The sequence below is a fragment of the Podarcis muralis genome, chromosome 15, assembly GCF_964188315.1.
Source record: "Podarcis muralis chromosome 15, rPodMur119.hap1.1, whole genome shotgun sequence".
NCBI classification, from domain to species: domain Eukaryota; kingdom Metazoa; phylum Chordata; class Lepidosauria; order Squamata; family Lacertidae; genus Podarcis; species Podarcis muralis.
In genome coordinates, this window is record NC_135669.1 from 15,880,526 (window position 1) to 15,892,717 (window position 12,192).

At 47.5% G+C, this 12,192-nt stretch overlaps 1 protein-coding gene across 5 annotated transcripts in view; it reads left to right on the top strand.

The window, feature by feature from the left end:
• Positions 1–12,146, top strand: part of CEP164 (centrosomal protein 164) — a 38,999-nt gene extending 26,853 nt beyond the window's left edge. For 4 of the 5 annotated variants that reach the window (XM_077919680.1, XM_077919681.1, XM_077919683.1 and 1 more), the window contains 10 exons: positions 28–206; positions 1,164–1,293; positions 3,068–3,129; positions 3,357–3,564; positions 4,374–4,478; positions 5,658–5,772; positions 6,978–7,331; positions 8,428–8,494; positions 9,676–9,783; positions 10,718–12,146. In XM_077919680.1, coding sequence (XP_077775806.1) covers positions 28–206; positions 1,164–1,293; positions 3,068–3,129; positions 3,357–3,564; positions 4,374–4,478; positions 5,658–5,772; positions 6,978–7,331; positions 8,428–8,494; positions 9,676–9,783; positions 10,718–10,817 — 1,428 coding nt within the window. In that variant the 3' untranslated portion in view covers positions 10,818–12,146. The remainder of the gene's footprint in view (positions 1–27; positions 207–1,163; positions 1,294–3,067; positions 3,130–3,356; positions 3,565–4,373; positions 4,479–5,657; positions 5,773–6,977; positions 7,332–8,427; positions 8,495–9,675; positions 9,784–10,717) is intronic. The other variant, XM_077919682.1, reaches the window with a different exon arrangement.
• Positions 12,147–12,192: the final 46 nt, after the last annotated feature.

A 12,192-nucleotide genomic window follows, 5' to 3' on the forward strand; every position in this document is an offset into this window, starting at 1 on the left:
AACAACAAATGCTTGGAACTTTCTCAGGAAGCAGCTTTGGCAGCTCAGCGCCGCCTCGAGGAATCCCAAAAAGAGCAGGAGGATCTTGCGGAGACAACACGGCAGCTGCGCAGGGATCTGGTGGAGCTTCAGGACCAGAAATCTGAGCTGGAATCCCAGGTGGAGATGCTACAGCTACAGAGTCAGCAGCTGCAGAAGAGGGTCAGGTGTGTGTGCTGGCACCAAATGAGTTTGTTCTTGGTGAGACCAAACTGGTTTTGAGAGACTACCTTATGAGCCACAGTTACTACCAGGTCTTGGGAAATATCTGGGAGTGGTGATGAGCTCCTCTTCCCCCCAAAAGACCTTTCTTTTTGTAAAAAAACAAACAAAAGTAAGTAAGATTTTTATTAAAGTTTTTAATAGTACAATAAGATCTAGAAAGCTAGTGTAAATAAATATATTTTTTAAAAAAACTACAAAGGTACAGATAAAGTAAGTGGGAAAAAACTTTCTTGGAGAAACTTAATCTGGAGTTTGAGTTTACACTTTGGCAACCAGTCAGTGATAAACCCTGACCAGTTACAATGACAAGACTCGAGACTAACTGAGGCAGATTAAACAGTTAATATTATTATTTATAATAAATAAATGCAGTAATATTGAATGAGTGGGGAACCCATAGGCCAGCTGCAGCATGTAGCTAGATTTCATCTGACCCTCTGAATCCTCTCATGCCCATCGACTGTTGAGACAGGTGGGAATCAGCTGAGGGAGAAGATGGTTTTAACATTCACAGTGTGCCTTTCCAACTCCTTCCTCTGCAAGATCTGTGGCAGGCAGATCAGAGGGAGAAATGTCTCTAGAGAAAGGTAAAAGTGATGTTTTATTGTATTTTTAATATTTTGTTGGAAGCCGCCCAGAGTGGCTGCGTAAAAAGTGTCCATCATGCAGTTGCATCATGCACACTCATAGAAGGCACTATCCAAAAGGTATTCATTCCCCTTCCTGCCTTCATGGATGGAGCTGCTCCAAGGCATCTCCTTTGTGTTAGTGTCATGTCCCCAACCTTTAGCTCACAGGTTTTGAGTGAGGATCTACCAGAGCGCGATGCCAGGTGGAACAGCAGGCAGTTCTAGCTTCTGTGTGCTTGTGCTTTATCTCTCTCCCTGTGCTGTTTATAGTGAGCTGGAGACAGCCATCGAGAGCAGGCAAGAGCTGCTCAATAAGGTGGAGGTGGAAAGCAGCAAGACGTCTCCAGAGAAAAAGGAGGAAGCCCTCCGGGTTGAGGACCTGAAAGAGAGTGCCCAAGCGGTCAGTGGAGTATTGCTGGTGTGTTGGGTGGGGAAGTGGAGCCAGTCCTTACCATTGACCCAATTTTCAGGTCCAGAACTTGGACTTGGATTTGTAGTGGGAATGAATGATGTGCAGATCCATCCTCTTCAGAAAGTGACATAATTTTTGTCCATATGATGCAAACCAGGGTATAAATAATCACCAGTTATTGGGTTGGGAGGATGGGAGTTGTGAAGATGAAATAACTACCCCAAATATCTATTGTTTCATTTTTTAACATGGTTGGTTAGGGACCCAATCCCAATATCTATTTTTTTTTTTTTATAATAAATTTTTATTAGTTTTCCAAAAATAAAGAATAAACAAAGCAAAAACATAAACATAAACAAACAAAAACATAAACAAACAAAAATCCCAATATCTAATCTGAAATAAATAGTTTTGGGATTTTATGGTGCCGAGACTCAAATTTCAATTTAATGTATTTAGGTAGTAGGAGAAGTTGAATTTTGGTTTCTAATATTGAACTGTTATTAGGCAGTAATATTAGTTGCATTAACACAGAGGTTTCAGGTACTTAGGGACATTTGCCCTTGGATAGCAGAGCAATTTGGGATTGAGACATCATTGTCAGGTTATATAATAGACAATATTGTTGCATCTTCAATCACACACAAATGGGGGGGGAAATTGTTTAATCATACCATACCAGAGGGAAAGTGGAATTGGATGTGTGAATATGGGCCAGAGCATTCGATAGGTGCAACATTAAAGGTAGCTTTTTATAAAACCATACATAGGTGGTATATTATATGCCTGTCAGATTCTCAGTAATGTTTCCTATAATGTCTGAATCCGTACAAGGTAGTTCTGGAGGGATAAAGGAATTTTGGGAGGAAAGTAATGGTACCCTCAGAGAAATAACAGAATCCAACTTTAAAAACATAAAGTACTGGATAAGAAAAGTTGGTTGTTTTGGTATCACATATGCTGATAGCCAAATGGATCACCATTGCCAGGTTTTAGGGAAGTGGTACTGTTTCAACAGTACATCATTAGCTGAGAAAGATTTGAGATATTTTAATTAGTTATTTTATTCATTAGAATGAACAGTTATGGGAGGCCAGTTCAGAGTTTTCAGCAGAACTCGATACTATTTTGATTTGGTATCAGCATAGAACTGATGAAATGGTTGTAACTAATATACTGAGCGTATGGCATAATGTTATATAGTTGTTGTAAGGAGATCTAAACAAATGCAAATTTTAATAAATAGCAATAATTCCTCACTGATGCCAGTGTTCTTAAAATGTGTCTGTTTCAGTTATCAGTGACAGCAGACTTGTGAACTCTCTGAAAATGAAATTTATAGTGGCAGAATGTCCTATCCAAGGGTTTTAGTAGTGAGATCATTATTTATGTGCCATTGTTATGCATGGATTTTTAGAAGTCCCCAAGGAAGATTCCATGTAAATGTGTAAAGTAACACTAAGGAAGAGAGGGTCTTTTCTCCATCCCTGAAAGGAGGCAATTTCATCCAATGCTTCGCAGGCTCCAGAGAGTTGGGGCTCAAAGGTGATTTACAACTGCAATGATGGATAGAAGAGGATGAACTTTGGGAATGGGCTGTGTTCTCAAATAATTGTTGGCCCAGTTTGAAATCTAGGTCCACCTTGTTGTTGATGATTGCATAATTTTGGTCCCAGGTGCCATCATTTTCTGTGGGCAGAATGGGGTTCAGCATTTATTTGCCTGTTAATTAACAGATTTTAATAATCATTAAACCCTCCAGCCCTCCCCTGGAGAGATGTCGACTTCAAAGGGCAATGAAGAAAGGAGTGTCCTCCTGGAACAGTAAGTGAAAGAAACCTGTGATGCTCCATGAGGAGCCAAATGTGCTGCTTGGACAGTCATTGAGGGCAAAGCAGTGGGGTTTGGCTGGTTGGCCTCCCCATGGGAGGCTGATGGTGCTGTTCTCTGAGAGCCCCACATAGTATGGGCTACTTCACAGTTGAAGGAACGTGGCTTGGTGTTTTTTGGGACCCGTCAAGAAGCCTTGCTCAAATCTTCCCTCCCTGCAGGGTGCAGCGCACCGTTTTTGCCGAAGGAGCTACCTTGAAGACAGCCAAGGAGTTCTTGGTGCGCAATACCCGCTCCATCCACAGAAGGCAAACTGCCTTGAGAGCAGCAAAGCAACATTGGCCTTGCGACCCGCAGAAGGCACCAGGGACCGCTCAAGACTTTGGACGCTTCCAGCGGCTGGATGGTGTGCGCAAGAGCCTGGAAACTGTGAGTTGCAGCCCTGGAAAAAAATGGCCTGATTCTGATCAACCCTGCTGGATAGCGGCCAACCTCACAGGGTGGGTGGGGAGACACAGACTGACCCTCCCTCCTGGACTCCAGCATGGTAGACAAGCTGGTTTTGTGCTATTCTCCTATGAGAATTGGTTGGAAGGGAAGAATGTCTTACAGTGTGGTGGATGTGCACACCTGTGCCCATTTTGGCATTTGCCTCTTGGAGGAATTAAAGCAGCTCTTTGGCAGTGGCTGTTCTGCTGCAAGTCAGGGAGGAATGGAACAACAGCAGCAGGTGGAAGCAAGCCGTAGAGCAGGGGCTGTGTGGATGTTTGCACCCATAGGGCTCCCATAAACCTTGTGTGTTTCATTTATTGTATTGACATATAGACAAAAAAATCTGAAAGGTTCAGTACAATAAAATCACCCGGAAAAATCTGACAATTAAAATACTGTTGTATAACATTCATGAATCCTCACTGTGTGTTGCAGAAACCTGGCTTCTCTCTCTCCAATTTATCCCCATCCTGAGTAAACACTGTGTATTTCATTTTGGCCTTGGTATTTCACCATTCTTATTTATTTGTTTGTTTGTTTGTCCACTCCCAAGGCACAGTGCAAACGATACTAAGTGAAATAAAAAAGTAGCAGAAAATTAAAATCGCGGCAGAGTTAAAACTAGCTCAAAACACACTTTTAAAGGCCTGGGGGAAATCAAACGGCATCTGTTGGTTCTTTCACTGCCATTGTCAGCAGTAGTCAGAATGATGCTGAAAAATAACGAGATGCTTCCTCCTCCCCAGGAAGAGAAGACGCTGGATGAGATGAACACCACCATGCAGAAGGGGAAAGGGCTGGTGAAGCAGACCGAGGAAGTGCTGAGCCAGTTGATGTCCTCGCTGGAAGAGGTATCTCCACATTGCTTGAGCCATGCCTCTTCTTGCAAGCCAGAGTGGAGAAGAGGCGTCAGGAGTAGAGCCCACTGAAGCAACTGGTCCAAGATCTTGCCAGGATTGTCTTGGGAAGGAACTGTATACTGCCTTAGCTGCTTTCCAGGGTGTAAATCCCCAGGGGGTGTTTGAGCCACTCTGCTTCCATTTGTGCTCTCCGACGTGGGTGGCCCTGTGGTCTAAACCACTGAGCCTAGGGCTTGCCGATTGGAAGGTTGGCGGTTCGAATCCCCACGACTGGGTGAGCTCCCGTTGTTCGGTCCCAGCTCCTGCCAACCTAGCAGTTTGAAAGCATGTCAAAGTGCAAGTAGATAAATAGGTACCGCTCCGGCGGGAAGGTAAAAGGCGTTTCCATGCACTGCTCTGGTTTTGCCAGAAGCAGCTTAGTCATGCTGGCCACATGGCCCAGAAAAACTGTCTGCGGACAAACAAACGTCGGCTCCCTCGGCCAGTAAAGCGAGATGAGCGCTGCAACCCCAGAGTCATTCGCGACTGGACTTCAGTGTCAGGGGTCCTTTACCTTTACCTAATAGGGGTGCCTGCTATCTTTGGACCAACCGGAGTGGCCATCTTTGTCTTCCAGCCTGCCTGGAATAGCATGGAGTTCAGCTTGTACAAGAACTGGAAGAGGCCAGTGGCCCATTTAGTCCAACATCCTGTTCTAACAGTGTATGACCAGATGCCTCTGGGAAACCCAGAAGCAGGACAGGAGCTCCAGAGCACTCCTACGTTGTGAGTGTGTCCTGGAAAAGGCCAAAATGGGGAGCAGCTTTTAGGATCTATCCTCTGGGGGTAGGGAGGGAGCTTCCATCCCTACTTCTGCCAGTCCCCTGGAACGGGGACCCCATAAACTTCTCATAAGGAAAAGTAGAATTTGTGAGTAAGGGACAAGTTAAGCTGGTTATTTTACAATGGTTTTTATGGGAAACATTTCAATGGAGCAAAATAAAATGGAAATATAAAGCGAATATTTAAATAATAAGGAGCAGGGGAAGAGACACGTTAGTTGTGAGAACCTGGGTTGGCATCCTTTTTCCTGACTGCCTGGAAAAGTTGGCCCTGGAGCCTCTGCTTTGCCTTCTAGCTGGCAGGAAGTGCTCACTAGAGTAGTAAGGAAATCCTCTTTCCTTCTCCCAGCTCTCTGATGAAGATACACTGAAGGGAATGGCCTGCAAGAAGGTGGTGACCTTTGATGTCACTGACTCGGAAGACACCAGCGGTGTGATGAACACGGATGAACCTCTCCGCAAAGGTAAGAGTTCGTTTTTTCGAAAATCCTCTGAGCGGCATCACAGTACCAGCATTCAGTGCCTTTTCCCCCATTTTACACCAACCTGCCATCTGTCAGGTGCCCCCTAACTAGCTGTGTTTTAGAGGGAAACATGTTAGAAGGTAGGGACGCGGGTGGCGCTGTGGGTAAAACCTCAGTGCCTAGGGCTTCCCCATCGCATGGTCGGCGGTTCGAATCCCCGCGGCGGGGTGAGCTCCCGTCTTTCGGTCCCAGCTCCTGCCCACCTAGCAGTTCGAAAGCACCCCTAAGTGCAAGTAGATAAATAGGTACCGCTTTATAGCGGGAATGTAAACGGCGTTTCCGTGTGCTGCGCTGGTGCTGGCTCGCCAGAGCAGCTTCGTCACGCTGGCCACATGACGCGGAAGTGTCTCTGGACAGCGCTGGCCCCCGGCCTCTTAAGTGAGATGGGCGCACAACCCTAGAGTCGGACACGACTGGCCCGTACGGGCAGGGGTACCTTTACCTTTTATGTTAGAAGTTCCTTTGGCGGTGAAATGGGTCTGGCGCTTTCCCTTCCTCTTGCCCTGCCCCAGTTCTCGGCCTCTCAACTGGGAGATGTTGCCTTCCATTTTGTCAGCACTCCCTCCCTTCTGCCCTCCTGGGGTGACCAGAAATGCCGTGTGGCATTTTGGGGTCAGCACATTTCGTGATGTGAGGTGAGAGTATTCTCCAGAGAATCGAGAATAAGAATATTCTCTGCTAGAAAATTCTCCGGAGAATATTCTCCACAAACTGTAAATTCTAACGTAAGAACCAGTTTTACAACCCACATTTTAAAAATCTAGTAAATAATAAGTCAAGTTGTGATATTGCCAGTGTAAGCAATGAGTAATGATTTTTTTGATCCAGTTACATTGCTGGGCATTGTATTCTATTTTAAATGAAAATTCTGTAATATTCTCTTTAATCAAGAATATTCTCGAGAATATTCTTGAGAATTTAACATCACTAAGCACATTCTCCCTTGGCTGCTGAGCTTTGCACACTTCTATCCTAGGAAGCCACGATAAAGTCTAACCTTGCCTCTTTTGTCCAGGATGGGGTGAACTACTTGGACTCAGCCTGTCGTGTGTGAGCTGTGGGTTGGTTTCAGACTTGCAGGTGAAAATGTTCTCTACTGCATAGTCTCTGGCTACGTCACTCTCTCTCTTCCTCTCTCCCCATAGTCGCTGACATGAAACCGGACCACCAGTTCCTTCCCTTTGATGAGATCCAGTACCTGGCCAACTCGCTGCAGCGCCTCACCAGTGACCTGATGGTTGTCCTCCAGCACCTGAGTTCCTTCTGCAACCAGCCGCTTCCCCTCTTCACTTCCACCCAGGGTCCCACCTCCACATTGCCTAGAGATAGAGTTCCCATAGCTACCTGTAACCCTCTGGCAGATTCCCATTCTGCCACACCGTCTGTACCCAACACTCTCCCCCAGTGGGTCTGGGCTGGCTCAGGTCCCAGCCCCTCTGCTCCAGCAGGCCAGTCAGTGGACGCCATGCTGATGGAAAAGTGGCGCAAGTATTTCCCAGGTGAGAATGTGTCAGCGTTTTGTTCCTTTGGAGTATTCAGAGGGTCCTAATGGCAGTTATGAGCCAATGGGAAATTGCAAATATACATGGAGTGGAGAGGGCTTAGGGCAGAGGTGCAGGGAGAGAGAGGTCTCTTTCTTTGGTTTTTGAATGCAGCAAAAACACATAACGGCCTGAGATCTTAGTTTGCAAAGGGGAAGTGTGACACTGGCTGTTTCATTTTTCAGTCCCTTTGCTAATGGGGCCTAACATAGAATTTGCCTTTTACACGGCTCCTGCACACCAGATTGACATCTTCATTGAGCTATCCACTATGGCCCCAAGGTCTCATTCCTGGTTAAAGGTAAAGGGACCCCTGACCATTAGGTCCAGTCGTGGCCGACTCTGGGGTTGCGGCGCTCATCTCGCTTTATTGGCCGAGGGAGCCGGCGTACAGCTTCCGGGTCATGGGACCAGCATGACTAAGCCACTTCTGGCGAACCAGAGCAGCACACTGAAACGCCATTTACCTTCCCGATGGAGTGGTACCTATTTATCTACTTGCACTTTGAGGTGCTTTTGAACTGCTAGGTTGGCAGGAGCAGGGACCGAGCAGCGGGAGTTCACCCTGTCGCGGGGATTCGAACCGCTGACCTTCTGATCGGCAAGTCCTAGGCCCTGTGGTTTAACCCACAGCACCACCCGTGTCCCCATTCCTGGTTAGTTACTGCCAGTTCAGATTCCAGAAACATATATGTGAAATTAGGAATTTTTGACCCGGTATTCATCACTTTACATTAGCTTACACTGAACTGCATTCGCCATTTTTTATGGTTTTTGTTTCATTGGGTGACCAACTTGTTTACAAGAGAAGTTTTTGCTCTTTTCTGTTCAGCCTGGGAGCTTGAGAGCCCCTCCCAAACAGAAGAGTCACTGGACAAGCCAGCCCTGCACCCTGCAGGGACCTTTGGAGGTCCTTGAATGCCCTGCTTCATCTCTCCTTAAGAGGGAAAGCAGGAGTTGCTTCTGACCCATGCGCATGCATGGCAAGTGGCAGGGCAGTGGTAGCCTGGCAGTCCCATGCTGGGCTAAAAACTGATACTCTCTTCTGTTCCAGGCAGGTTCCCTCTGTCCTCTGGAAGTCCTGGACCTCTGGATGGCACGCTGGGCTACGTGTCACCTGGGTAAGGCATCTTTATACTGCTGACAACTGGCCAGTCAGGCTAAATAGTTGGATATTCTAAGCAGGGGTGGCCAACTCTCAAGAGACTGTGATCTGGGGGGGTTCAGCTTGAGGTTGTTGAGCTTTTTTTAGAGAGGAGAAAAGCTCCCCTTTTTTGAGGTTTTTAAAAAAGATTTTTGGGGGGGATTTCTGCTTTTTGGAGGTTAAAGGCAAGGGACAAAAGGGGTAAAGTCACTCACAAAAAGATCGCTATGGATCAAAACAGCACAGAGGAAGCTCCGTCTTCCCTTCCAGAGATCCTACAACAATGGAGGGCGGGCCGAGGGGGCGTGGCAGGAGTCAGTTTTAGCGACGCTAAGGAAAGGGAGCCAGAGATCGACCGTGATCTACCAAAACCTCGTGGGGTTCTACCAGTTGATTGTGAATCGACCTGTTGGACATCCCTGTTCTAAGGCACTACACCCTGTTCTAGAAGAATCATTTTGTCTTGTGAAATACCCTTCTTCCCCCTTGCCTTCACATTAGGGGAAGTGGGAACACCTTGTACAGTGGTGCCTCGCAAGACGAAAAGAATCCGTTCCGCGATTCTCTTCGTCTAGCGGTTTTTTCGTCTTGTGAAGCAACCCTATTAGCGGCTAAGCGGATTAGCGCTATTAGCGGTTTAGCGGCTTAGCGGCTATTAAAGGCTTAGCGGCTAAGCTGCTAAAAGGCTATTAGCGGCTTAGCAGCTTAGAAAAAGGGGGGGGGAAGCGGGGGGAAAATCGCAAGACTAGCAAGACGTTTCGTCTTGTGAAGCAAGCCCATAGGGAAAATCGTCTTGCGAAGCAACTCAAAAACGGAAAACCCTTTCGTCTAGCGGGTTTTCCGTCTTGCGAGGCATTTGTCTTGCGGGGCACCACTGTATCTGAAAGGGCCAGCAGCACATTTTTTGGAGAGGGCAGTGGCCTGAATAGTCCACTAGGATGTCTCATTCTCCCTAAACACCTCCAACACCACCTTGCTTGACTGCTGCGCTACCTCATTATTAGCGTGCTCCTTGATACCTACACTTTTAGGGCACTTGATTGATTCTTGTTGGCTACTTTGAGAACAGGATGTTAGACTAGGTGGGCCACTGCCTGATCCAGAAGGACCATTCTTCTGTTCATTATTCATCCCCTCCACCCTTCTGCTTCTTGACAGCGAGCAAGTCCGCCTGCTCCAGCGCCGTGGGGCGGAGAAGCCGAACATCCAGAGCATGATTGAAGCCAACAAGAAATGGCTAGAAAGCTTCAAGCAGGATTCCAGAGTGTATCCTTTTGTTCTTGCCTGGCCTCTCTCTTAGGACCAGAACCTCAAAGCACTTAGTTGCCTGCTCAAACTTTAGCAACCTCCCCAAAGAAACAGATAGCCTGCAGAAATGATGTTTGAACCCATCTATATGGGTGGGTGTTTAACAACCCAGCAATACGTTCAGTCTGTACTTGACCACAGTTTTCCCTGTGTTGGTAACCTCAAGGTTGGATTACTACAGTGAACTCTGTGAGGCTACCCTTGAGCTTGGTTTGGAGGCTGCAACTGCTGCAGAACAAGCTACCTCCAGCATATAGCGCCTTGCTTGCGGGACTTGCATTGGCTCCCAGCCTGCTACTGGGCCAAGTTCAACGTGTTGGTGCTAGCATGTAAGGCCCTATACAACTCAGGACTAGGCTACCTGAGAAGCTGCCTTATCTCTTACAATACCCAGTAGGTCACTGCTGTCACTGCAGGAGAGTTTTTCTTAAAGGTTCCCAAGAGATCAGCAGCCTGCTCCACAGTAACTTTCAGGAGGTCTTTTAGTGTGGCCCTGTTCTGTGGAATGATCTGCACTTTCTGAAAAGCAAATGTAGACATTTTTGTCTTTCCCAGCTGGGTGCCTACTTGGTGCTGTTTTAAAAAGCATTTTTATTGCAATGTGCACATCACCTTGTGCCTTCTAAAGCAGTATAGTGGGGGGGGGGTGTAAGCAGGGATTTAATTGCTTGACAGCAGAGGGCACAGTCTGAGCTGCCTCTCGTAGTGGCTTCCTGCAGCAGTTTCTGGCTTCTCTCATGGTGGCTTCCTGCAGCAGTTTCTGGCTCCTGTGCAGTCGACCACTGCTGTAAGGATTGTTGAGCTACATCACCTTTGTCATGAGTGGAATGCATCCTCAGCCTCTGATCCCCTCTGCTATGTTCTTGGGCTTTTCCTTCACCCAGACCGCCAGCCCTCTCCTGCCAAGTCCCTCAAAGCCCTTGACCAGCAGCCCTGGTTTGCTGCAGCTCAGACTGGACAAGAGCAACCGACTCGAGGTCTACAACTTCTGAACCACTGGGCGAAGTCCAGCTGAAAGGCAGTTCCCAGCAGCAAAGACTTGGGAGTTCTCCCTGCTTGACAATACATGGCATTTCCCCTGTACCTGGCAGCCTCCTTGCCTGCTTTCTTGAGCCGTGTCCGGGCCATCGAGCCTGGCTCTTTGAAGAGAAGGGCAGCTGCAGGAGATTTGCCTGGTCCAAATGCACAAGACAGGCCATGAATTCAGTGGGGGAAACAGTCAAAGCATTATTAACCAGTAGCTTTCTGGTTGGTCTTCTGTTAACCCAAGGAAGTGCCCGGGAGGTGAAATCACTTTCCTTGAGGGAAGGAGGTGATAATTTCTCAGAGGAGGACAGTGCCTGAGAGCATGAACAGCAAAATGGCAAAAGCTTGAAGCCTTGAGCTGCTTTGCCTGTGCTGCTGCTGCCGCCTCTCCCAGTCCTGAATGCAACAGTGTCTTCTGGCTTATTGGCTTCTATTCCAAAAGATTTTTATCTGAAGCAAGTCTTGTCTTCCAAAGCTGCAACACACACACACACACACACACAGCCAGCCAGCCAGCCCAGATATCCTACTTCGGGCTTGGGTGAGCAGTTTGCAACTCTTATGAGGGTGGAGAGCAGCGGATGCTGAAGCAGGCAAGAAGAGCTGGTTGCACTTGAATTTCCTAGTTTGCCGAATCTTCCAGTTTTCATTGGGTCTCGCAGGCTCCCTTCCCTGCTCAGGTTATCTAGCTTTCCAAGCAGCAGAGCTAGCTGGGCAAATGTTCCTGAGGGCTACAGCAGGGGCTCTCCTGTATTCCCAGCTGGTGCCAGAGCCACATGTGCTTGTGCTGGAGCCACAAAATCAGGTGGGCAGCGGCCACATGTGAACTCCAGTGTACCTACTGAAAGTAGTGGAAGCTCTTTGCCGAAGCTTCCTCCGGAAAATTTAATCTTGTGTGTGTCCCTCATTTTTTTTAGGCCAGATGTCTGGCTGCTGTCTTACTTTTGAGGTTCCAGCTGGCTCTGGCTTTTAAGGCACAAAGAGGGCAGCATGCCCCTAGAGCGGGTGCTTCAGCAACACCCACGCTCAGCATGCCCAGGGGCTCCTCTCCATTCTCTTCCCTCCGTTCCTGACATTTCTCCATGCAGATCTCTGCTGCGAGTTGTCCTGCTGCTCTCCTATGGTTCCTTCACAGCACCTTATAGCTTTATGAGGGTCCCCTTCTGGAGTGTACCCAGGCAATAGAAAGGGCTTACATCCTTGTCTTGTGTCAAAGTGTGTGTTATGGCAAGAGAACTGGTGTAGGCCGTCAGCTACTGGCTGTATTTTGTATACCAATTAAATGGACGCTTGTACATCTGTGTTGGTTTTGCCCCTTTTTTTCTCCACTGCATTAGATCT